Source organism: Aulonocara stuartgranti (assembly GCF_965226115.1).
Source record: "Aulonocara stuartgranti genome assembly, chromosome: 8".
In the NCBI taxonomy this organism is placed as follows: domain Eukaryota; kingdom Metazoa; phylum Chordata; class Actinopteri; order Cichliformes; family Cichlidae; genus Aulonocara; species Aulonocara stuartgranti.
In genome coordinates this window covers 27,475,977-27,503,953 of record NC_138959.1, presented here as the reverse complement: position 1 = coordinate 27,503,953, position 27,977 = coordinate 27,475,977, and the positions used below count along the sequence as shown (strand labels likewise).

Below are 27,977 nucleotides of genomic sequence, written 5' to 3'. Positions count from 1 at the left end.
CCATGGAGACTCTTGCTTGCCTGCTTCACCTCATCTGTCAATCTGTCCATCACCACTGCAAATAGGAAGGGCTCAGAGCTGATCTCTCATGTAATCCCACCCCACCTTGAATCCATCTGTCACTCCTACCCCACATTTCACTGCTTTCTCACTGTCCTCATAGATGCCCTGCACCACCCTCATGTACTTTTACGCTTTTTATCAACTTGTTCTGACTTTGTCTGCAGTTTTCCATCAACACTCTCAAAGCAAAAATTGCACCTGTAGTGCTCTTTCTCAGCATGAAGCCACTACTGCTCACTAATTGTCACTTCCCTCTTTAACATTCAACAACTATTTCCCATATCTCTATAGTATGGCTTATCATCTTTATCCTCCTGTAGTTATAAGATGATCTCCATGTAACCTCTGTTCTTGAAAATCAGTACCAGTAGACTTCGTCTCCACTCCTCAGGTCAGAGGAATGGTTCAGATGACATCTCCTTACCACCTTGGTAAGGTGGTCTTTCCATTTGTTAGTACATTTCCAATTGTATTCTAAGCACTCTAACCTGCAGCACATCCTTTTCAGCTTAATCTCTTACTAATTGAAACAGACCATTTTCTCCTACCTAGTGTCCAGCTTCTAGACATCTCCATATGAGAACTTTTCTTTGCCATACACCGGACAAAAAATCTTGGCATTGCACTTCATCTGTACTTTTCCAGCATTCTGGTAATTCTTCCCTACCACCCAGAGGCTGTCTTGACTCCCCTCTAAATTCTCTGCAACATTCTTCCTTTTTCAACTTCCAACATTTAAGCATTGGCTCCGCCTTCACTCACTCCTTCTTGATTTCCAGAGTCATCCTAGAGACTACTGTCCATTGCTGCCTTGCTACATTTCCCTCGTCAACGCCATGCAGTCTGTCTCTTTGAGACTGAACCTTCTCTATAGGATGTACCTGATCTGTGTACACCTTCCTCTGCTGTTATATGTCACCTTATGCTCCTCCCTCTTCTTGAAATATGTGTTCATAGGTCTTTCCATAATTATCATCATCTCTGTTCCTTTCACTTATGTATCCATAAGTGGAGGCTGAATCCTGGTTTACCATAGCTCTCAGGAGCATAGGGAGGGTTTGTCGTCTGTATCTAGTCTCTCATTGGTTCTCTGTTCAGCTATTTGACATTCCCTTGCCTTCCTCTTAAAAGATGAAATTATTATTCTAGGGAGCAGTTGTGGGGAGAGATTTCAGAAATTCACCCACCTTAGAGTCTCCTGAGCATCAAACAAAAAGCACTCTCTGTTGCGAAAACACCAATGTAGACCTGCTTCTTTTAATTGTTCTGAGAATTGAGGACCTTCAGGATGAAGTAGGGTGGGGATGTCTCATTAAAAGGGGAAATGTATCTGCTTTCTTACAGAAACATGACCCCACATTCTTGTCACACAATGTCAAACACTGTCTTTCTGTTTAATGGTGCCAACACGCACACAAGGTGTCCTTTCCTGTCAGTAGTGCATTGCACTACTTCTTAAAGATTCTCTTTTAAGGAGCGAAAGCTTTAAGGAAGTTGGAAGGATGCTGGTGGAGTCTGGAGTTCATGAGTCTGTGGTTTGTGTCCAGGTTTGGATTTGAGTTTTGTGATGATTTACAATGTTTACACTTTCTTACTTTTTCTTTCAATTACTTACATTAGTAAGTTCCAAGTGCAAAAACAACTTGTGTATGTTTAGACACTGAAAACCAATTTGTTACATTTAGGTACTGATAACTGTGTTTCCACAAGCCCCGCTGGTTTAGAGACTTATTCATTATGAAGAAAACAAGACAGTCAGCGATCCATCGATTTGCTTTGCAAGGGAGGCCTCGTCGGTGTCTACCACAAAATGACCCCAACGACGGGCTCCGCTTGCTGCCTTTTATTGGGAAAACAGTTCACACAATACATATCACAGCAAAAGCACCGCCCACGTAAAACCCCCAAATGGTTACAAAGGCAAGGCACTGTGTGTATATGTGTGCGTGTGTGTGTGGGAATGTGTGTCTTCCTGAACACAACTGTTTCTACAACATCCTGGTCATAAAGAGGGTAGTCTCCCCCACACCCAATGTATGGTTCACCATAGATAACACAGTGAAGCCATACAAAGGGCAGGAAGCTTACCAAACATCAAACAGAATCTTCACAAGGGATGTGTAATAATCCTCCCCCAGCACAGAGTGGCTGGAGAGGTGGTCAGGGACAAAGGAATGTCTTGATCCTATAGATTGAACTAAGACCTTACAAATTTAAGAAGCATAATGACAAACATTCAACAATTAGACCTAACAATAACTACTTTGTCAGTCTTAGATACTAAAACCTACTTGAACTGCTCAGCTTAGGCTTAAGAAAACAATTAGGCTTTGGTCTCAAATACACCTTCTTGCAACATTCTTGAAACCATGTGGTCCTTCAAAAATGTTTATGAAAAATCTGTAAATCTTTCCATAAACATACACAGATAAACATAAATTATCTATCAAGATGCATTAATACAAAGATTCATAACCTATCTATTAATTGAGCTAAACAGATCAAAGCCGATCATGATAACAGACTGTAGCAAATTCCTCCTGCCTACATCTACACACATTTATGGCATTCACTTAAGGCCATTTTAAACTGTAATCCTGGCTAAAAATGAAAAATGGTGCGGGGTGGATGATGTCAGAGAACAGCTGAACCGTGAAGAGCGCTGCATATATATATATAACTGTGTTCATATATAATTATATATAATTGTATGTCCACTCCTGTCCCACTTCTCTCTTCCAGTGAACGAGTGGTTGCTGAAGTAGCCTTCTCAGATGAACGTGAAGACGAGACAGAGATGGAGTTCAGGATGAGGGGAGAGAAATAGAAAAAGAAGTGAGGCAGGGAAGAATGAAGAAGAAAACTGGTCTCGAGGCTGTATCTCATCTAAGACTTTTTCATGGCATTGTATAAAGACAAATAACACCAGACATTATTTAAATGAAGGAACTTTGCATTGCAAGGAAAGAGACTCTTCTTTTCATACAGTGAGAACTGTTTGAACCTTTGATCAAACACATGCTAACAGGTCCTTTCCCCCACTGAACAATTATATCTATATGAACATTTTGATATCAATACTTTTTGGGAGAAAACAAAAAATAGACAACCTAAAAAAAACACGAAGCATTTATTTGGTAGCCAGTCAACCACTATGACAACCTTAGGGACCTTTGTAGATAAAAGATGTTGCTATCAGTAAGAAATTCCTAGAACTAAGTCATTGCCTTTCCCCTGCTCAACAATATGGAGCCATCAGGAAGACTCACGTGGACGTTTCATTTCAGTCACCAACAGGGCATGCAATCAGCAAAACCAACAGAGAGGGAACACAGCCTTACCTTGTCATTTTCGAAAACTAGAGTAATGCCATGGGACAACTTCCAAAGCTTTCATATGGTCTCAAAGCAACTGGTGTCTTGGCCTCATATGTACATATTATAATTATCAATACAAAAGAAAAATGAATGTGTAAAGAAAAAAATAATGAAATAACATTCAAAAAATATATTAAGAAGATATTAAAAAGACAAAAAGTTAAGAATTTTAAAAAGCTTGGCGCACTTTGAATTCTGCAGCAGTTCTCAGTCTGAGCTGATGCCTTTTATTTCTGTTTTATTTGTTTACAATGGTCATACACTGTGTTTGATGTTATCAGCCCAATAAATGTGTCTGGAAAGTTAACTTTGGAACATGTTTCACTATCTGAGGATTTTACTTGTTATATCTCCACCTGTTTGTACTGTTTCACATTAAATATGTTCATGTTACAGTATTCCCCTTTAGAGGCTTGCTCAATAACTCTGGCCACACCGAAATGGATGCACCGAAATGCTTGCAGGTAGGCTTCAGAATCTCAGAATGGGCAGCTTGGAATTGCTGGTTAGGATACAGATCAAACTCAGGTAGCACTGTCAGGGTTACTGTGATCTGTAGTACTCTTTTAGATCACATCAGTTGACATCAGAGGACATGAAAAGAGGAACCTCACATGTTAGGAAATGCAGATCTAGCAGATTGATGCCTGCTTTACAGTAATGGTGTCTCCATGGGTTGCTGAAGAAAAATTTTGTGAAGAACTCAATGGTGGAAAATGTCTGGCTCCGGGAGAAACAGACCATCAGCATGGTTGTGACAAGCATATTAAAGCCCAAAAGCAGGAAATGTATTTTAGAATTTATGGAAAGAAGAGTGACCAATGTTGCAATTATAAAGAGAAACAACAAAACGAAAGAAACCAAATTTCCTCAAGCAAAAAGTAATACTGCTGACCAAAGGAGTGTTTATCAATATCAAAGGCAGCAACTGATTTACAAACAGTGGGAAACTTGTTGTGAGCTGCTTCAAGCTGTAGTCATATTCTGTTGGATGCAGAAATCCAACTGAAGGGCGCATGCTTAGTTAGTGTATTGAAATGCAGTGTCACAAAAAACTGCAGGTAGTTCACAGGGATCCATTCAAACTCTGAATGAACTCGTGAACTTGGGGGTTTAGAAAGCATCTTAGAACTACTGGATATTATTCTGGTATACTCAGTTAAGGTATTTTGGAGTTTGAATCTGAAACACATATAAATATGTTCCATCATCTTATCATTAGCCTCTGGATGCTGGTGGCTACACTGCAAATCTTAGTCACTATGCTGGGAATGCAAGCAATCTCTAACAGTGGCACTTTAGTCACTAGGTTAGGGATTCTATCTACTATTAATATGAATATTTGTTTATTAATTACTGTACTCCCGTTCTCCAAGCTAAGCTAATGGCCGCTTGTATCACTAGCTACACAATCTGCAGGGTTAAAGATAGACAGAGTCTCCGTAAAAAGAACCTCTATCAGTTCTAAGGTTTTATGTATTGGAACATAACAAAAAATAAAAACACAAGAATTTAGCAGCTCACAGGTTTCTTTCCCTTGTTTAGTTCAACTGTCTTTGATCTAAAGATAAGTTAGATGAAGATTTGAAGATGAAGTGCATTTTACAGCATCTCAATTCAATTTGCATATAATTGCTCGGAGAACCACAGAGCTCCACACAGCACAGTCCTTTAATTGGGTTGAGGTTTAGACTTTGTCTAGATCATTGCAACGGATTCTTTTCTTTTTTAGCCATTTTATCTAGATTGCATGCTCAATTTTTGTGATGTTTAAGCTGGTGAACCGTTGAACCTGATATTTTACTCTAAAATACTTTAATATATGTAGGAGTTCAAGGTTGACTCCAGGGTTCCCAGGTTCTGTGGCTGCAAAACAAACTAAATTCATCATCCTTCCACCATTGTACTTGATATTGTTTGTGCTGATATGCAGTGTTGGATTTTTAACCAAGCGTGTCTCCATGCATTATAAGCAAGCATTGCAACTTCGGACTCCTTGCTCCAAAAGTCTTGTGGTCTGGTCTGGTACAATTTTGCAAAGCTTAGCCATCCTGCCACAATCTTTGAGAGAGAAGAGACATTCTTCCAAACAAGTTATACTTTTTAATATTTTACTCACAGTGAGCGCAAGAGTCTACATGAATGTCTGCATCTTGTGATATTATAATCGATCTAGTACATATGCAACCCAGAGAGTGGACTTCAAGGAAATATGAGGAATGATTACCTGTCTGACAGATCTCCAGCTACCCATGTTAAATGGTAAATGCACTCATAGCGCTTTACACAATTTTCCTCATTCACACCAGCAATTTTTTCTATGCTCTACATAAGTGCTTTCTATCTAACATTGACACACCAATGGATGTATTAGAGAGCAAACTAAGGTTAATATCTTGCCTGGGGATATTGGGCAAGATATCAAAAGCAGAAGGGGATTGAACCACCAACCTTCCAAATACTAGGTGACCTGAGCTACAGACACCCCAGGATACATCGAGAGCAGAATATAATCTAGGCTTATTTTTTTAACACATGGCTTCTTATTTTTTTTTCTTAATTTTTGCTAAGTCTGGTATATTTGTTATGTCCTGTAGCCTTTGAATTTTAAAGAGGGTGTACTTTTTCTGACTGAGGATCTAATCAGTTCTTCACTTTGGCTCACTAACACTTGTGCGATAAAGCTTTACACATTAGTTATTATGTCAGTTATCAGTATTAATAAGAACATTTGTGTTCAACAACATACTGTATGTTTCCTTTTATCAAAACTTGTTATTAAATGGATATGAAACAGAAAGCAGTGTTTCAGATTCACTGCATATACAATGAAAAAATATTGCAGGTGTTAAAGTGGATTGGTGTTCCTGCACCTTCAGCTTAACAGTAATTATATCTGAAAAGCAATCCCTGTGCTATTGAATTCTTTAAATATTTCTTCTAATCCTTAGAAGAAATGAGATGTAAAAAAAAAAAAAGTTTTCGTACTTTTTTTTTTTTTTTTAAAGAAGGAGAACTTGTTTTTTTTTTAAAGCTTTTCTCTACCTTAGCAGTAATATTCTGTAACTCTACAACTATGTTTGGGAGAGAAGCAAAATAAACTGTTTGTTAGTTGTTTGTTTTAAACTGTTGTTCTCCTACTAGCAAGAACCACAGCTACCCCAAATTATAAAAAGGTAAACTAGAAGCATGCTTTCATAAAGAGGGTGATGCAGAAATATGGTACAAATATGGAACTGCTCTGTAATATCTTTTTTTAAGTCCATGGTATTGAATTCACAAAAGTAAGCAATGGTCTGGACATTCTGTCAAGGTCCAAACAGTCAGTGGCCTGAAAACTCACCCCTGACTGGTGAGTCAATGAGTTAGTGAGTCAGACTGGCTAACAACCTTTCAGCTGAATACTAAGAGTAAGAATAGATTTTTATGTTAAAATATTCAAACATTACATGCCCTTTGAGGTGACTGAACATTCTCAGCTGGTTTGTAGTGATGCATTGATTTCACTTGGATTTTTCTCTGTGTGAGAATAAACCAAACCAATAGAAAAAGTTACAAGTTTACAAACTCATCTGCAGATCTGGACCAGCGTAAATGAACTATGAGTGTGAAAACCCCCTTTCTTTCTCTCTACTATGTAGAAAAGATTGCACAAATATAATTTTTTTATGTGTTCAGTCTGTCTCAGAGTCTATTGTGCAAGTATCAAGCTATTCAGTCATGAAGAAAAACATTACAACCTTATATACCCTTGGTCCTTTGCTTTTGCAAAAACAACTCTGACCCACCAAGGTCTCTAATCTGCCAGACCTCAGAAGGTGCCTTCAGGTATCTGACAAAATAATAGTAATATGAATAATTATTAAACAGCTGTAAGTTGATAAATCTGCAAAGCTTTAGCGTTTCAAGGTGGTGCACAGTAAACACCTTCTCAGAGATTCAGTTAGAGGAAATCCTCTTTGGACATTCTGGATTCAGTAGTTCTTTAAGTTGACATTGTAGTCTAAATATAAAAATACTCACATTGATTGGGATTTATAAACTGTAATAAATTCAGAAACTGGGACAGATCATGATACGCTTGTAGTCAGCTGGCCTTGTATTTAAGGGAGTAAGTCGGCCATATGTTGTTTGTTTCCTACAAATAAATCCACACTGCAGTGATCCCTCTCTCATACCCCTCCTTCATTAATACCCAATCAATTGAGGATGCCTCTTCTTGTAGCTCTAATGTGCAGAGAAATACTGCCTCAAACCAACTGGGAGTATCTGTGCAATGGTGCACTCACACGTTCATTTTCTGTTTTCAATTTGATCTGTGCCTTCTTATAGATCTGTAATGAAAAGATAGCAGAGAGGGGAGGGAGAAAAAAAGAGTTTTCAGTAGCTGTGAAAGTCCAAGGTTATGGAGGCCATTATTTTACCTGATCTAGGAGATGCAAGATTGAGCCAGAGCTGGAGGATGGATAATAAATATGCCCAGTGATTCATTGCCCCAACCACCACAACTCCACCACATCCCAACAAATAAACCGTTCCAACCTCGTGACTCTGCAGTAGATCTCGCTGGACTTGGCCACTATCTGGCCCTGCCAAAAGGAATGGATGTTATGAGGCATGTATATTTTGTTGGGCTCAGATGTTTGAGGACATCAGAAACCTTTAATAATATTACATTAACACAAGTGTAGTAATGCAATGGCTACCAGGGAGTTCCAGTGCAGTGGAACAGCTGCTGGGCCAAATAAAAGTGTGCAACTCTTTGTATGTTTGTAGACTCAGGAGACATACCTGTCCAGATGTGTTTGCAGCAGTGGGGCTTTCAATCAACCTTGCTACAGTTAAGTTACACTTTCTCATTACTCTGGGTAATATTAAATACTTTGTGTTACACTTTCAGTTTTCTGTACCACTGACACCATAATTGCAGAGTAGCAGTATAATATCATTTTATATTTGTGCAGTGACAATAAAGGCATTCTGGGATTTTTTTTTCTGTGATGTATATATGGAAATTCCCCATTCATTCCACTATGACAACTTACTAGTGAAGGTTGAGTGTCTTGACCAAAGGCAGCTTGGTTAATTGAATTATATTTTATTTATATAGTGGCAAGTCACAATATCAATTGCCTTAAGGTACTTAATATTGTAAGCTAAAGACCCTACAATACAAAGAAAACAGAGAACCCCCCAACAACCATGTAAACCCCTTTTAACAAGTATTTTGGCAACAATGGGGAAGAAAAACTACCTTTTAACAGGAGAAAACTTCTATCAGAACCAGGCTTAGGGAGGAGCGGCCATATGGCACGACTGGATGAGATGAAAGGAGGAAGACAAGACAAATGGGAAAAGAGACAGATTAAGATTAATTAAGGATAAAATCCAGAGTGGGGTATAAACACATAGTGAGTAAAAAAGATGTGAAAAAGGAGCACTTTCATCATGGAAAGCCCCCAGCAGCCTACACCTATTGCAGTCTGAGAGTGAAGTACTCTAATTTGGTGATATGGTACTACAAGGCCATTAAGATAAGATGGGGCCTGATTATTCAAGACCTTGTATGAGATGAGAAGGCTTTTAAATTCAATTCCGGATTTAACAGGGAGCCAGTGAAGAGAAGCCAATATAGAAGTCTGTAACATTTTGGATCAACTGAAGGCTTTTCAGAGAGTTTTTAGGATATACTGATAATAACAAATTACAGTACAGTACAGTTATGCCAGCTTGATGGTGTACCTGTGGTATGTAGCTGATTTATAGAGATAGACTGATCATATTTAACAATGAAGCATAAAATAATGGTTGCATTCTTTTAGGAATAGGGTTAAAACACACATTGATGATTTGGAGAAAATAATTATTTAATTAACTCAGACAGATCACTTGGAGAAAATGAGTCTAAATAAATATGAATTGCATTGAAAGTACATAATGTTACATCTGTGAGATTGTTATGTATATTTTTTTCTCTAATTGTCAAATTTTTATTTGTGAAGAAATGCATGAAATCATAACTAGTTACGGTTAAAGGAATGCTTGGCTCAACAGAACTCTGAGATTTTTCTCTGCCTGGTAACAGTGGTGAAGAGAAATCGTGTTGTATTTATTTTCTTGAATGAGCGATGAATAGTAAGATGTTTTAGTTTTGCAGATGGTTTTCTTGTACAGTGGCAAACTATTTTTCCAGGCTAAATGATGATCTTCTAAATTAGTGGGATACAATTTCCTCTCCAGTTGAGGAGTTATCTGCTTTAAGGTGTGAGTGAGAGTTATATCACACAGCCAAGTACTTCTGATTTGAGACTTTCTTTTTCAGAGGAGCAGTATCCTACGGAGCCCTTCTGATGACATGATCCAAAAAATAAATAAATTGTGGCCACAAAATACTACTTCGTGCCCTCGAAATAGTATAACGTGCGCACGAAATGCTAATTTGTGGGCACGAATTGGGTATAACGTGGCAACATTGTGTAAGTTGTGTAGAACCATAGGCATAAGAGTAGGCTAAACCTATACACCATGTACAGAGACAGTATGATTGAGTTTTATTTTAGGGTTGGGAATGAGCTACAAATGCATTTAGAAAAGCCTGGCAATGCAAGGAACCATTATTACGGAGAGACATTAAACAGGATATTGAGAGCCCAGTTGCTTTACAGACGCAAGTACGACCTGGACGCCGGGATAAATTTTATTGTCAACCAACTGCAAGGGCCTGGGAAGGATCACGGTTATCGGTCAAGTGTTTCGTGCCCACAAATTAGCATTTCGTGCCCTCGAAATAGTATTTCGTGGCCACAAATAAGTATTTCTTGGGCGCGTTATACCCATTTCGTGCCCACGAAGTAGTATTTTGTGGCCACAATTTATTCATTTTTTGGACCATGTCATCAGAGGGGCTCCGTAGTATCCAGAGTCGTGCACAGTAAGGAAGTAAAATTATTAACAAGATAATCGACCTCTGTGGTTGTAGACTTCACGTAGCTGCTTTGCATTGTGGTAGTACGTGGCATTCAACAAGATAACAAGTGTATGAACTACATCCTTAAACTTCCTTACAGCATTTTCAGAAAGACATTTACTGTGACAAAAATGTATTCCCCATCGTTGTGTAATCCAGTATTGTAAATTTAAATGTTATTAGGAAATTATCTGGGAAAGACGTTTTTTACGGAATACTGTTAAATGTTCAGTTTCTATGTCATATTTAACAGTGTGGTTAAAGTGGTGGGTGGGTTCTAGAAATAGATTAAATATGCTGTGTTAAAGGCATTAAGAGTTTTCCAGCTAGAATGAACAAGGCTGTGTTAGCGTACCTGGGTCGTTGACTGAGTGTTTTGAGTTTTACATTATTATTGAACTTTGCTTTTGCCATGTGTTTATCATTTCTAGTCTTTTGGTTTCTTTGTTAGAGTCTGCTGGTTTCTGCCTCTGTGTTCCATGATTGCTCTGTCTCCCCTGTCAGCTGTATCCCCTTTTCAAGTCTGCGTCTCTGTGTTATGTTTCCTGTTTTATTTTGACAGTCTGTATCCTATGATAATGTGTCTGGTTTTGCTTCCCTTGTCTAATTAGCCCTGATTTGTCCCAGCTGTGTTTCCCTCCTGTCTCCCATTCCCTGATTGCTCCTCTGTGTATTTAAACCCTGTATTTTCATTTGTCTCTGTTGTGTTTTCCCCTCATGCTATGGTGTGTGTGTTCTGCCTGCCTAGCTGCCTGCCTGCCTAGCTGCCTGCCTGCCTAGCTGCCTAGCTGCCTGCCTAGCTGCCTAGCTGCCTGCCTGCCTGCCTGCCTAGCTGCCTGCCTGCCTGCCTACCTAGCTGCCTGCCTGCCTGCCTGCCTACCTAGCTGCCTGCCTGCCTGCCTGCCTGCTTGTGTAAGTTTTAATTTTGTATTTTCAGTTTGGTTTCTTTTGCGTTCACGTTTCGCCACCCAGTGTCTGCACTTTGGCTCCTCCATACTGCCTGCCTGCACACAGACATGACATGCTGAGGCTAGCCCTCCTGATTCTGACAATTAGTATGTCTCATGGTTCTTGTTTCATTCAAACTAACATAATCATCCTGTTGTAAAAAGGTTTCTATAAGGCAGAGTAAATCAATTTGTTGATCAAGTATTCATTCATGTATTGACAAAGACTTGGAAGGGAGTAACCTAAAGTTTCCCAATTTTCTACAAAGCCCACAATCTTTTTTTTTTTTCTTCTTTTTTTTTTTTGGACACCACTCCAAAAGTCAACAATTTGAGGGGACACACACACACAGCTAAAGGTGTCACTCCTGGTCTGGTTAGGGAGGGGACCTGAGAAAATGAAAGATTTCAACATTGTTTTCACAAAGTTACACACCACTTTGATATCAATTTTAGTGACCTGTGACACTGTCACATTTTGCTGATGTGAGTTAGAATTTTACAGAATGTGTTTAATCTGAGCCAGCATGTCGCCTACTCTGGCCCCTGGAAGCCAATTCACCATGGTTGCTGGTGTCTCAAAACGGAGGTCTCCAATAACCAGAGTTTGTTCCTCGGTAGGTGTGTCACTGAGTGGAGACAAATGGGTTGATGGTGAACCTGGAGCTTATGTTTAGCACTACACTTCCTCCTCCTCCCTGTCACTCAGCCATCCTTTTTTCCTAGCTGCTCGTGACAATTTGCTAGGATGCAGCTAATAGTAGCTATGCTATCTTCAGCTGCACCAGCTACAAGGTTTTTCAGTGGTGCGGAGTTGGGTCTCAAATTCATTCCTGTGACTGAGCACATTAGCTTCTACTGTCAGTTCAGTCCTATTCAACACTTAACAGGTTAATTCATCTAGGTTATGTCACCAACAACTACAGCCTAATTCAGACTTGTGAATTCCTAGGTTTGTTTTGGGTTTTTTTTTCTTATCTGGCTATATGATATCCTGGAGTATTATGTGGTCCCCTGTGCAATACAATATAACGGGAAGGGGGCCTGTCCAAGCATGAGCACATGACGAGTTGAGTGACAAAATGTTGCTATATCAGCTGCAAAATTGCTTTTGCAAAGTCTTCGAGTGAGATGGGTACAATCATTTAAAAACAGACAAAACACACGACAGCCTTGAGATCGGATCAGTGTCCTGGTACTCTTGTCAGTGTATCGCATGACATTATTTTTGGCAATTTACTGTAACATGCCAGACATGTTTAACCAAAAAACATTCATAAATGGATGTTTATCTTAATCAAATTCAGAATGTTTTGGTCACGAGTGTAATTAACAAAAACACTGAGCAAAATACATTTTCTGAGAGGTTTCCTTACAGCACACACTTCCATGTTTATTTGTTTAATTACATACTCGGATGAACTGGTGAGATGAACAGCTAATAAGAAAATTACATCTGTGTTCTGACTGAGATTTTCACCAGCATGTTATCTATACAGAACAATGTCTGAGGACGAGCAGAATATTCTACTTTTACCATAATCACCAGCTTGAGCTTTTTAAGCCACCAAGGACTGACACTACTGTATCTCTGAGGATGCTAATTAATTTTATCATTCATCCTTCCTTAACAGATGCGTGCTATTCAGACTTCTTTTTATGCTCCAAGAGAACATTATCACATGCATGCTTTGCTTAATTTATTTGCGATGTTCCCACAGTGCAGTTTGCTTGGTAGCAGTGAGATATCACATATGCAATCAGGTAGGACCATGAAAGCAGAGGGTCTTTTATCTTCATTATGAATTCCAGTTTTTATTTTATTTTTTTAGGCAGAAAGTCTCCTTGTTTATTATCATTGAAAAGACTCATTATTAGGGCTAATAATATGCAGGAGAAAAGAACTGAAGTACTTTGTCATTAAAGAGTTTTATTTTAAGGCCATACAGCATGGCCTTGGGTTATTATTAAAGGCAACTACATGCATGATTACAAGTTTGCATAAGCTAACCGATATGAAGTACCTGGATGTTCTGATATTCAGAGGTGTGGACTCGAGTCACATGACTTGGACTCGAGTCAGACTCGAGTCATTAATTTTATGACTTTAGACTTGACTTGAAAAAATGTTCTAAGACTTGTGACTTGACTTGGACTTTTACACCAATGACTTGGGACTTGAATTGGACTTGAACCGGTTTACTTGAAAAGACTTGATATTTTACCCCAAATATAAAATTTAACATGCATATTATATGGAGATTGAAAATGTGACGTCATTCACGGGTAGAACCACAAAGGATTCTGGGAACTCGTGGCAAGCGGTACTAGCGCACGCAGGCTTTCAATTAAAATCAGTCACACAGCGATAAAAAGAAACACAAAAATGTCAAGAAGCTGTTGTATTATTAACTACAATAGCCGGTCGCATGACAGCCACGGGAAGCTGACGAGTAAAGAGATCGGTTGTTATCGGATTACGTCGTTGAAGAGAAATTGTTCTAGCCATGTTTCCGAAGTAACAAAGAGGCGACTGGATTGCAGCCATTCAAAGATCAAATATAACGTCCTAGAACACTCCAGCTCACAGGTTAGTCTGCTCCAAGCATTTACACAAAGGTCAGTCTGCTGTTGTAGTTAATGCGTCATTTTTCTTAACATAATTGGTGATATAGGTTACAAGCAAGTCTGGCGCTGAACAGAAATTGTCGCGCTATGCTCCTTTATTTATTGTGCATAAATAGTGAATTGTCCTGACACAATATTGCGTTTCGCTTCTGTTATTATGGTACATTGACAAAAACACATACTTTTATTCACAGGATAAAACAGTTGTTTTGTATCACTAATTGCCCAGTACGATTACAGCATACAATATTATTGTCACTGCTACATTTCTGTGATGCTACCAGAAATTATTTCCACTACTAATTAATTACCGTTGAGCTCAAAGGTTATATTAATAAACGGTTAACGAATGTGTATTTATGAAGACGATTTGTGAGATTGGTAAACTTATGATACGTACGATGGTCTTTCGTTCTACACGGTGCATTTCAAGGTCCTGCACCCATCCGTCGGTAAACTGTACCTGGGCTTGTTGCAGTGACCGGAAGTTACTAAACTTCATGAGTGTGTGCACTCACTCCAAGAACCGTATAATTATAAATATGCATATAAATATGCTAAGATGAGATAGCTGACTTCATCTAACTAGCAAATGTTGTCCAGGCTACATTGGTGATACAGTTTTTTTTTAATGTGTATGATATTTTTGTCATGAGATTTTAAAGCTGGTCCTACAACCGCATCCAAGAATAACATGCAGCGTATCTCAGAACTGTCGGTGAAAATTATTCTTGGAGCTAGGTTTAATTGAGCTGCATTTTAAAGAGGTGCAATTTCACAATTTGTGTATATTTTCTAAGTTCACTATTTTGTATGTGTTGAGAAAAACACAGATTTTAAAATTACATGGTCTAATATTTACATTTAGCATAACTGCAACATTATTTTTTCGTTTGTTTTTTTTTTTTTTTTAAAGACTCGAAAGGACTTGAAATTCAAAGTTTCAGACTTGACTTGACTCGGACTTTTACACCAGTGACTTGAGACTCGACTCTGACTTGCCTGACATTACTTGAGACTTGACTTGAGACTTGCAAAACAATGACTTGGTCCCACCTCTGCTGATATTCATGGCCCTTAAGCTGAAAGCAGTTTCCAGTGACACAATGAACAGAGATGATGCAAAGTGAATGACATTCAGTGACTTCAAGCTACATGGGTAAATAGCCAATGCTAATACAAAGTAGGGACCCAAGAAAAACTTTTTCAACTTCCAGTCAAGAAACTGAAGTGATTCTAAAAGAAAGGTTAAGATAATATTGATTGCCATACAACCTAATAGTCCATTAGAGGGTTACATAGGTAGCCACAGCCTGGTGTGTGTCAGAGATGGGAAGTAATGAAATACTAATACTTTGTTACCACACAGCAAAATCTCCAGTGTTAAATTAACACTGGAGAGTGTCTATATGGGTCCACACCTCTGAGTGTTAAATACAACACTGTTGAGTGTGAAATTAACACTTTTGACAGTGTTATGTTTAAAAGTAACCCAGTCAGTTTTGAAGATTAACAATGGCTAACACTGTGCAGTGCTGATTTTCTAACACTGGAAAATAACTCAAAATGTTAGAAATATTCCAGTGTCTATTTAATGCTGTTTGCTGTGCATACTTGTGTAGAATTTTTAGGTATCTGTACTTAGAAAAAAAAAATATATAGTCTAACTGCTTTTTACTTTTACTGCCTACATTTTCAAACAAATATCTGTACCTTCTACTCCTTACTTTTCAAAACAAGCTTGTTATTTATTGGGGTTGATATTTCACGCTAAACAAATTAAAGTGTAATCAGTAACGCATGAAAGGCAAGCCTTTTTATTAATCAGAGGATGTCTCATAAAAAGAGATGACGTGTGCCAAAGTCATGGCTTAAAAATGGGATTTTTTTTTTCCCCCTTTTTTGGCACAATACCTGAACAACTGCAGGTGTTCAGGTATTGTGGTACTTTGGCATTTAGCTAGCACTACTGAAGAATAAGGGGAGTGACTTCTTTTTGTTTTGTGTGGGGGTTTTTTTTTCTTGTTTTTTAAGTTGCAGGTAATTTCAAATGAAACAAACACCCAACCTGTTTGTTCAGTTTTTTTGTTTTGTTTTTTCCACACAGTGTGTTGCTAAATAAAGGTCCTGCTGCTGTATTTAACAGGGAGAGAAAAAGAGCTAACTCCATTCAGTACGACTGTACACATTTCCCAGTTTACAGGCAAAGTCACCCTCTACAATGTAGGCAACAGAGGTGTTTTTTTTTTTTTTTTTTTTTTTTTTTTTAACTTTCTTACTCGAAGTACATTTCAGAGCCTGTCCTTTACTTTTACTTGAGTGAGACAAGTCAGTTAAGCACATAAACAGTCCATAACCTACTGGCCAAGCTGGGTGAATTCCATTGAATGGTTCCTATATTGCACTTTTCTACTCAAGCACTCAACGTGCTTTAAACAACATGTCTCATTCACTTACACATTCATACAGTCTGTTTGTTTGTTCTCCTTTATTGACGCGCTTTTTATCTGACATTCCGACACCTTCACTGTCGGGTGTAACTCAGGGTTTAAACCTACATGGGAACCGCCAAACAAACGTGTGTGTGTGTGTGTGTGTGTGTGTGTGTGTATTTAAGGGCTTCGATACACACATGAGGTAATCGGGGAGATGGAACACACCAGAGACCACAGGTGAACATGATCAGAAAACAATGTACACAGCACAAGACACTATCAAAAAAAGACACGAAATAAAGAGACAGAGACCCAGACATACAAACTTGATGCAAAGGAGTATGGAGTTTTTGTTGGTGGAGGAGAGGGGTTTCCTTTTTTTTTTTTTTTTTTTTTTTTTTTTTTTTCCCCCCTTACACCTTTGGGTCAGGGAACAAGTCCTGACTTTTTACTTTTTCATTGTGGATATTCGGCATATTAGAATGACTCATACTGAATAAAAAAGTATTTGTGGGGTTTCTTCCTGAAGCTCCACCCTTTGGAAAGTTGTTTTGAACAGAAAGTGACTCAACGTTGAGAGTCACGCTTGTCTGAGGTCATTTTTTTGGGATGTTTCCCTTTAGATTTAGTCTATATTTCTATTAAAGATTTTGTTTCAGCTCTTTACCGGTGGTATTGCTGCTCTGTTGAAAGTTTGAGCAGTTACACTGTAACTGTGCATACTGACAATGACTTAGCTGCTGTTGTCAGTATGCAGGGAATCTACACAGTGTAAGATTCAGTGTAACAGTAATCCAGTCCTGTTAGAATAACCAATAAGTAACTCACAAAGGCGGATGCTCACACCACACACTCACACTTAAAACGAATCCAAAAAAGAGAATGTCCACTTTGCAGACAAGATACAGCAAGGGCAGGATGAAAAAGGATTGATTACATTTCTGATCTGATTACAGCAGGAATAACTGACAGCAAAAGCACATAAAGCTCTGCCATTCTGTACTACAGTAAAACCACATCTGCTGGATTTTAGGCCTTTTACTTAATTTGTGGTTGGAGCAAAGCCAAAGGGTCTCAGTGACACCACTTTGATCTGTAACAGATGTCAGGGCTTGAGGAGTATACCACAAAATGTTCATCATCATACATGCTTCATCATATGTTTCTTTCTTTTCATTATACTTTTATTTTTCTTTGAAAGGACTTCAAATGAAGGAAAGGGATAGAAATAGTATATAAAAATCTTGTTAATCTAACACATTAAATTTGTGCAATTAGATCATGGAAAATGAATCCTAATTAAACATTACTGTGTGCACAAGAGATTATTATTTTAAATGCAAATACATTAACTGAAACTAAGCCTTTACTACAATAGTGAAATTTGTATACTCTGAGCTGACAGATCAGCATTTCACTGAATCTGTGGCAGGGGCCTCTGTTATCTCTTTCTGATTCTCAAAACATTTATAAATCATCAAGGAAGGAATGAAAAGGGTTCTACACAGAATAGGTTAGTATAAAAATATTGACTGCTGCTACTACTACCTGGGAGTGTGCTTCTAGTACCTTATAAGTACCAAACAGAAAAACTATAACACTGATACATACTGATAAGGACTTGGAATGTCTCAGTGTGTTTTATTAAAACACCTTACTAAAGTAAAATGGTATATTGTGGTTGTGTTATGTGACAGTTGCTCCTGGATGTTTTCAGTGTCACATTGTTCAGTGGCCACAAGTGCCATATCAACAATAACCATCATCCTGTAATGAAAAGACTAAACGGAGCTTACACTGCAAACTAATGACAAATATTTGCTTTGTTCTCTAAAGCTTTGTAAAACACACGTAATGGGTTACTGAATTTGTACTACTGACCACACATTGATAACCCCTGTTTTTCACACCCACATGCACACAGATATAAAAGCCTTTAGGTGTCTGAAATAAGCCTATACTATTGCTGCATACCATAAATCACCTCCAGTGAGCGTTACCATTTTAACAACTCAGCAAGTGTCACTGGCCTGCTAGTAGCCAAGGGTATAAAGGCTTCAGTGTGGCAGTGAAACATGAAGGACTGTTATCTATATTATGACCCGTCTTGTTCACTCCACCACTGCTGCTTTCGCCTGGTTTTATTAGTCAACAGATGGGCTTCTCTCTTTCTTGTTGTGGCGTGCAGCTACACAGAAAATGTATGTAACACATCTCGTGTGGTTTCATGTTTTAACACCTCCGCTAAGAGCAGGCTGGCTCATGGAGCCTGCAGGGTTTGGTCTAGCACTGAGCCTCGGTACATGGTGTTTTCCTTCATACATTTCTTGGGCATTTCTTAGAAAGTAGTCTTCTCTTTTGCATTTTAAAAGTGTCATGATGGGCAGAATATAATAATATAGGTACAAATTCTACCTCTCAGAGAGAAACGCAAAAGTATATCAATATATTCCAGCTTTCAATCCAATTATTTACATTTAATTACATTATTCGATTTTTTTTTCTGACTTCATTCCATTTATTACTGATGTTTGTTTCAATCCATATATAAGCTAATACAAAATTTGTATTTGGTTGAATTTTTTTTTTTTTTTTTTTTTTAAACAAATTCTACCTCTGCTATTTACTCTTGTTTGGCATTGTTTATTGGATAGAATGCTTGAAGTCTCAAGAAACGGGACACTGTCAATTTAAAAATGTACTGATTTAATAAACAATAGCATGTGGAAGAAGTACAGCAACAACAGCCTAGTACCGCCTCATGCATGTCACCAGCTTGGTCGAACACTTCTGTGTGCGGGCATTCCATTTTTCAACAGGCTGAAAGCCGATGTAGTAGTGTTGGTCACTGACACAAACTGCATAGCCAAGCTGATTCGTTGGGGTTGAGGTCTTCTATTGTCATATTTGTGGGACGTCCACTTCATTGCCTGTCTCTGACATCACTGTTATATGGAACTTGGCCTAAAGAATCTGCAGTTTCAAGTTGGCCTATGACAAATACTTGGGTGTTCACCTCAATAACAAACTGTATTGGTACACAAACACACATGCACTCTACAAAAAGGGTCTAAGTCGTCTCCACCTGCTATGGCGGCTGAGATCTTTCGGGGTGAACAGGACACTCCTAAGGACTGCTATCTTTTATGCTGTCGTCTGCTGGAATGGCAGAGAGGGACAGGGGGAAACTCTACAAACTACTGGTCTAGAGGGCCAACTCTGTCCTGGACTGTCGCTGAAGTCCATCGAGCAGGTTGGGGAGGAGAGGATGCTGTCTAAGCTAACATCAGTTAACATCATGGACAACACCTCCCTGCTTGAGAGCACTGAGCAGCTCGTTCAGCAGTAGACTTTTGCACCCACAGTGTAGGAAGGAGCGCTACCGCAGGTCTTTCTTACCAGCAGCTGTCAGACACTATAACACAGTTTAACATCCTTTTGGGGTATCTTACTCATCAGCGTGTTTGTTCACTGTACATTTTATACATATCGCCATACAATTTTTCTATGCATATTTCTGTACATTGTCAACTTTATATATGAACTTTAGTTGCTTATGTATAAAGGACTACTTTGTGTCTTCCTTTTATATTTTATATTCCTCTTGCCATCATCCGTGGGATAATAAAGGTTCATTGTATTCTATTCTATTCTATTCTATACAGACCCCATCCAGGTCAGTCAAATGTGATTTGCTTGGAGCAGATACCAACTGACTCCATGCTCCATTCAGGCAGCCAGTCAGTCGCTGTTTGGCATTGACAGAGAAAATTTGGCAAGTTTTTCATGGTTCTACATACTCAGCTCTGTTGCATTTTCATTACAAATGCTGCACAATTCAAAGAAAAATAAACAGGCTTTCTTTCTAGTGGTATAAAATTTATTGCCAAAAAAATTTGACCAAACACAAATTTCCTAATTCATCAACCAAAGCTTCAATGACTTTACATTCTCATATATTCACATTTTAATCCATATAGTACAGATGTTTGTTCTCTGTATTCTTACTTTTAGTTCTTGCTTTTAAGCTTCATTTCATATACTTAATCTAGGCCGTATCATTAGAAGGCATAACATACATTTTCACTGCTATGCAGATGACACCCAACTTTATCTATCCATGAAACCAGATAACCTACCAATTATTAGAACTGCAGGATGGTGTGAAAGATCTATAGACCTAGACAACTTCTAACTTTCTGCTTTTAAATACAGGTAAAACTGAGGTCATCATACTCATCCCTAAAATTCTTAGAAATATGGTATCTTACCAGACTCTTACTCTGGATGCCATAACCTTGGCTTCCAGTAACACTGTGAGGAACCTTGGAGTCACTTTTGACCAGGATATGTCCTTCAATGCACATATTAAACAAATATGTAAGACTGCTTTCTTCCATTTTTTTTCAATAACTCTAAAATTAAAAATATCCTGTCTCAGGATGATGCTGAAAAACTAGTTCATGCATTCATTATTTAGGCTGAAATACTGTAATTCGTTATTATCAGGATGTCCTAAAAACTCCTTGAAAAGCCTTCAGTTAATTCAAAATGCTGCAGCAAGAGTCCTGACTAGAAAGAGAGAGGAGCCTCTTTCTAGTCAGTACTCTCTCTCTCTCTCTTTTTTTTTTTTTTCCCTCAATCAACCATGATTGAGGACTGCCCTATAAAGGAACCTTGCCCTCACTGCTGATGACTGTTCGGCAGACCTGTGTTGCTGCTCTGAAGAATTTCCTTTGTTAAAAGGTTTGTGGTGAGAGTTAGAAGACTAGGTAAGTCTGGCGTGCCCTGTACATTTTCACATGTAGGTTGTTTTCAGTTAAAAACACTAAATAGGATTGTGCCACCCATGTAATGGTTTTGAGCCTTTTTGTTAGATAAGGATGTTAAGCGTTCTGAAGCAATGAAGCTTGTATTGAAAAATGGTTCATTAATCAAAGCTTTTTAACACAGTCCTCTTTAGGGACAACAGACATATGAAGAGAATCTACAAAATATAATGAACTGCTTCATCATGATTGCCCACTCGAAAAAGCTGAATCGACAGTTTCTTTTTGATATCATGTGACAGATATCATCTGATATCGGGCTGATGTGGTGCTTTGAATATGTGTTTTTTGGGGTGAAAAAATCATGTTAAGTCTGTTTTAATAATAAAGCATTTAGATGAATAAACCTTGTTTAAACATGTGCCATGGTGTGTTCTCCTTTTGCTTGTGATTTTGTGATGTTTTTTATTATTAAAAATGAAAAATGCGCTATATATATATATATATATATATATATATATATATATATATATATATATATATATATATATATATATATATATATATATATATATATATATATGTCCATGGACTATATATCGGAGCACTAGGTGCGGTGACTCCCAAGCTAGGCGAGTGGCTCCAGCAGATCCCGGGAACAACGTCGGAGATCTCTGTCCAGAAGAGCGCAGTCCTGGGAACGGCTAAGATACTGCGCAGGACCCTCAAGCTCCCAGGCCTCTGGTAGAGGACCCGAGCTTGAAGGATAAACCGCCCGCAGGGGCATGCTGGGTGTTTTTATTTATATATATATATATATAAAACAATGTACAACACAATCTTGCAATAGGTTGGGAGTATGCTTGTGCTGTAAAGTACCTGCCTCCAGCTGATTATGTAATTAACAAGTGGACAGGTACATTTACATATAATATACTATAACTTCTATAGTTATAACTGTGTGTATTGTGTATTTCTTATGCACATTTTAGACCTGGGAGCAGAATTGCTGATGAACTGGTTTTTGATTAGGAATAGGCAGAGCGTCTTCTTTTCCTGACTCCATGTCTCTAATTATGTTGCACACTTGTTTGTGATCTTTTGCATAAAAATCACCCAAACACAGCACAAATCCTGCTAATGATTCAGTTCCTTATAAAAGTGAAGTGTCGAATGAAGCTTTGAATGTCATTGATCACATGACTCTGTTCAAGTGAACAAAGCCTCGGCAGAGAGTTCCTGAAGAAGTGTGTTTTTTGGACACATTCGCTGGAGTTTCAGCTCTGGGTACTTTTTGAGAGACAAAAGAATACTTTAAAAAAAAATGTTTATAAGCAATCTGTCAAATTATTATGGTTGTCGTGTTGCGTTCTTCCACCTAGGTGTCGTAACAGGCAGTCATATGATTGTTGGGTTTTTCTCTGTATGCATTATTGTAGGGTCTACCTTACAATATAAAGCACCTTGAGGTGACTGTTGTCGTGATTCGGTATGGATAAATGTAATTGAATTGAGTAGTTTCACATTTTTAACATTTAAAAATTCCTTTGCTTCCTATTCCTATTGCTATTCAAAATATGGTAAAGCCAGCTGTCAGTCAAATATGGACGTACAGAGCCAGCAGAGTTGAGGGAAAAAAGGATTTAATAACTATACAGGTGGAAAGCCGTTTCCTCCTAATTGAAAACTGTGCTCTAGTTTTTTGTTTTTTTAAATGCATGTGGAAACTTAAAGATGTTAAAACAGTTATCTAAAGTTAATTAGTTAGATTAGCAGTCCAGTGTAATTTCATAGTTTGAAATCAGCCACTGGACCCCAAGTCTTTAATAAAGTTAGTAGTTTGCATTTACCACTGACTGGACTGTAATAGCACGGACGATGGCACAAGAAAGACCTCTCGGTTTTTGTTTTTTTGTTTTTTTTCCCCAATTAACAGAAGGAGGGAGTTCTGCGGAACTGCAGCCCATCAATTATTCATTGTGGATTTTTACAGAAGATTCTTGGGAGTTCCTGTGAATATTAAAGCAGACAACCGAGCAGATGTGTTACATTGCTCTCATCTAACAGATCTCTCTGGGATTCAGCCTGTTCCTCTTCCCCTTTGCTTTCATTCATTCATCTCTGCAGGCAGCGTCATAGCCCACCTGGGTCAGTGGGCAATATAAACTAAGGGTGAGGGGCAATATTTGTTTGAACTTCTTGAATTAAACTTTTTTTTCATAATCTTCTGCTTTAGATTTTTATTTTTTATTTTTTGTACGAAATGAGTCTCAACCACTTTGCTTATCAGCATGTTCCTTTTTTTCAGTGAAGTGGTACCTTCAAAGTGGCCTGCTCTGCAATGAATTCCAAATTGACACATCATTCCATTAATGTTTATTATGCTGACAATGAAGACCAGTGTATGCCAATTAGTCCATTAGTTATGTTTGCCTAGCTAAGTGCTTTATGGGAGTAGAAGTTACTGGATGGATGGGGTTTTCAGCTGTCCTGACCCAACCACGTCAGCAGTGTGCCTTAAAATCGCAGGAACAGTGTTGTTCATTTTAAACTCACAAACGTATTTTTGTGATGCACAAAGAAATTGATATCTATGTATTGGTTAAAAGGAATTTCATTTGGATCTGTCTGTAGATTTTCGCAATATCTTGTCACAAAGCTGCTTAATTAACTCCTGTCATAAGGCTGAATGAGGCAGGCAGGAATGAGGTCCCAAAATGCAGACTCGTAGGCAGAACAAAATTCAGCTTTATTCCTGGACTGCAAGAATACCAAACTAGGAGGTACTAGAAACTAAACAAACAAGCAGAACACACAGCTGACGAATGAGGGAGATCGCAACAAGGAACTAAAGAAAACAGAGGGCTTAAATACACACAAAATCAAGAACCGGGACACAGCTGGGAAACTCGATATAACATGCAAGCTCCTTTGACCATGATATAACAAACACAAACTAGGCATGGGCAAACAGAGGGCCATAAACACTTGAGAATAACAATGAAAACCTAATCAAAGCTAAGGTAACATTTAAACTGAAAACTACAAGGTCAAATGGGAAACATCATGCTTCTCCTGTCGTCGGTGTTTTCTTTTGCATCGGTTGCTCTTTTTCCTTTGCCATATTTTTTGTTTTTACAGAGCGCTATAGCCAACTTGGTCTGACCTGAGTCATTCTTGGTCATGTTTGTGTTGTTGGTGCTTTTTGAAATAATTATGAAATAATTATTTTTAACCAATACTGTAAATAATATGCCCTGTTGTGATCTAGTATTTTATTAATCTGTTACTTATTACTAATTAGCAAACATGTGACTGGGAATTGCATCTATGCACTTTATGGCTGCAGCTTGCTAATGATGCACTAACATTAGCTGACTGATTCACCAACTTGAAAATTGAAAGACCATTTCTAAATCGAGGAGGGGTCCTCATCTTTTGCCATCTTACAATGCTGTGATTGCAACCATTTTGGGGAATGGTTACATCTCTGTGAATGGTACTCATGACAATTCGCATATTCATGCTCAAGGAATTGACCTCACAGCCCATTGTTAATTCAGTGGGCCGGTTTCAGTTATTGTGCAAATACACTATAAGGCTGGGGAAACCTGCAGTCAGCTGAGACTGAAGAAGTCACTTGGAAGATGACAAAACATTTCTCCCACTGAAAACGATATGTCCAGATAAACAGAATCAACCTTTTGGGATCTACATACCTCGATGAATGAGCACGCATCAAGACATATGTATACAGAATTCAGAATTACAGAGCTGGTCTCTGAAACTAATGTCATGGTGGCCACGTCCATTTTTTTAAGTGTATGAAATTATTAGGAATTAGTGATATCCAGCATGGGAAAATGGAAAAGTGAATAATGGCTACAGCGCTATTATAATATGTAGAAAAATAATTATGCAGATGATAACCAGCTTTATCTACCCATGAAATCAGAAATACATTTCAAAATAATAATGATAATCCTATAGTCTTGCCAAGTATGATGACCTCCAGTTTCAAAGATTAGGAAAAAAACAAATCAGACCTGGACTCAGATATAAACCTCATCAAAAGACATCAGCTGTCTCTGAATTATTTTGATCCAAAGGACAGTCCATTTTCCATTTATTCCTAACTAATTATTTATGTATGAGCTGTTGTGTTTGTATACCTGCAATTTTGGCAACAGTACAAATGCTACTTTTTATTCTTAAGTGTATATCTGCAAATTTGCAATTTATACTGTGGTAAACAAGTAACATGGAAAAAAACCAAAGGTGCTTAATGAGGAATGAAGTTGCTTTGAGTGACTGTTTCCACATAAAGGTAAAGTCATGTTTGGAGAAACGTATCAATTGCTTCAGCTCCAAGGCTTCACTGTGTACTTGATTGTCTCTTCTGCTGTCCCTGACAGACTTTGTGTTTGTTTGTCTTGTTTTTTCAAGGGTGAAGAAAGAGTTTGCTTTCATATGAAAAAATAATTAGATTTTATCTAGATGGGAGATATTTCTTCACTGAACATCCTTTCTGTGCAGCATAATTTTTGCATTCTGCACCATGTTTCCAATCTTTCCAGTTAACAATGACAAAAAAATACCTTGCATGTTATACAAGTATAACATGCAGTGAAATGTATCCTGACATGCTCCTCGACTGTGCAAAAGGGGAAGAGAAGAACATTATATACGCAAATATAAGTGAATATATACATGGGGAGCACTATCTGCAGTAGCAGCATTGTATGCAGAACAAACTGCTGCCAGCTAGTCAAATAAATCCCCCTTGTTTAACCATAAAATCTGTAGTTGCACTCAGAGTACCAGTGTGTTCTCTTTCTCTTTATTTTTTATCCTGTTAAAAGGGAGTTTTTCCTTCCCACTGTTACTAAAACGCTTGCTCGTATGGTGTCATCACGCCGGTGTGAAGCGGTGGCAGGAGGACAGGCAGGTGCAATAATTGAAATCCTTCCCAGGAGACGGAGCAAGAAACTGCAGTGAGTATGGCCGGGTGTCCAAGTGGCAAGCTTAGATAAAGAGCATTTGCGTGGCCTGAGAGCTGTAGCTCAAGAAAAAAAAGAAGTACATAGACTAAGAGCATGAAGCGTGAGATCCTGTTACCAATGTGGGCAAGTTGACAAACTGCTGGTGGTCTTAAATTTCCTTAGTAAATTGCAGACGCAGGAGAACATGGATTCTGTGGGAATTTACCAGCAGCTCACCTGGACTGTGACATCACCAGGTGTGGAAAGGCATCCAAGCCCTCCCCAGTTTGAAAGGCCAGAGTGCCCCAACCACTGACAGCAGCCACAAACTAGCAGGGGAGTTCAACAACTTCTTTGCTCGAGACCACTCCTCCCCCACACTCCGCCCCCCACCTGCCCTTCACCTGGCACACTCCCCCTCTCCCTCCAGGAGCATGAGGTCATATGCATGAGGAGGAGACTAAGAGAAGTGAACCCCAGAAGAGCTGCCTTCCCCGACGACATCCCAGGGGCTGTGGTCAAAGCCTGTGCAGACCAAATGGAAGGGATCCTCACCAGGCTGTTCAACCTCTCTCTGATTCATGCCACTGTTCCCGCCTGTCTGAAAGCCTCCACCATCATTCCCATCCCCAAAAAGACTGGAATAGACAGCTTCAGAGACTACAGATATATTACCCTCATGTCTATAGTCATAAAGTTTTCCGAGTGGATAGCGTCTCAGTACATCAGAGACTGCCTACCCCCCTCTCTTGACCCCCTACCAGTTAGTTTACAGTGGAAATAGGTTGAAGAAGTCACCATCACCCTTTACAGCTGAGCCATCTGGAGAACATGAAGAACTATGTGAGGATGCTCTTTGTAGACTACACCTCAACATTCAACACCATAATCCCAGACATCATCACCAACAAACTGGACCACCTTGAGACCCTTATAAATGGTGAACTGGTGGAATCTGTCTCCACCTTCAGGTTTCTGGGCACCCACATCTCCGCCAATTTCACTTGGACCCACAACACCAACGCCCCAGGAGCAGCTGCCCTTACTCCATGTCCTAAAGAAGAATGAGCTGGACCAGAAGCAACATGCTGGCCTTCTGCCGCTCCTCAGCGGAGAGTGTGCTCTGCTACTGCCTGGGTGTCTGGTATGCAAGGGCCACTACTTACAATAGGAAGTAACATCTTTGTGAAATTTGCAGATGACACCACAGTGGTGGGGCTCATTTCCAAGGGAGACGAGTCTACGTACAGAGACGAGGTGGAGCAGCTGACGTCATGGTGTAAGGCCAATAACCTCCTCCTCAACACTTCAAAAACCAAAGAACTCATAATAGACTTCAGAAGGAAAAAGGCAGAGATCCAACCACTATTCATAAATGGGGACTGTGTAGAAAGGGTGGCAAGCTTCCGCTTCCTGGGAGTCAATATAGAGGAGAACCTTTCCTGAAGTGTGAACACCTCCGAGCTGCTGAAAAAGGCCCAACAGAGACTGTACTTCCTGAGAATTCTCAGGAGGAATAACATCACACAGAGACTGCTGGTGTCCTTCTACAGAGCCACCATTGAGAGTGTTCTAACTTACTGCATATGCATCTGGTACACTAGCTGCACAGGGGCTCAGAGGAAAGCACTCCAAGGGATCATTAACACCGCCCAAAAGATCACTGGCTGCCCTCTCCCCACACTGGAAGTTCTACACAACGCCCACTGTTTTAAAAAGGCCCAAAACATCATAAAAGACACCTCACATCCTGGCCACTCCCTGTTCGAACTGTTGCCCTCAGGCAGACGGTACAGGGCAATCAGAGCA

At 38.9% G+C, this 27,977-nt stretch overlaps 1 protein-coding gene across 1 annotated transcript in view; it reads left to right on the top strand.

The window, feature by feature from the left end:
• ca10a (carbonic anhydrase Xa) overlaps positions 1–5,843 on the top strand; it is a 317,698-nt gene extending 311,855 nt beyond the window's left edge. The window contains exon 9 of the mRNA XM_082544866.1: positions 2,806–5,843. Within this exon, the coding sequence (XP_082400992.1) occupies positions 2,806–2,828 (23 nt within the window). The 3' untranslated portion in view covers positions 2,829–5,843. The remainder of the gene's footprint in view (positions 1–2,805) is intronic.
• The last annotated feature ends 22,134 nt before the right edge of the window (positions 5,844–27,977 follow it).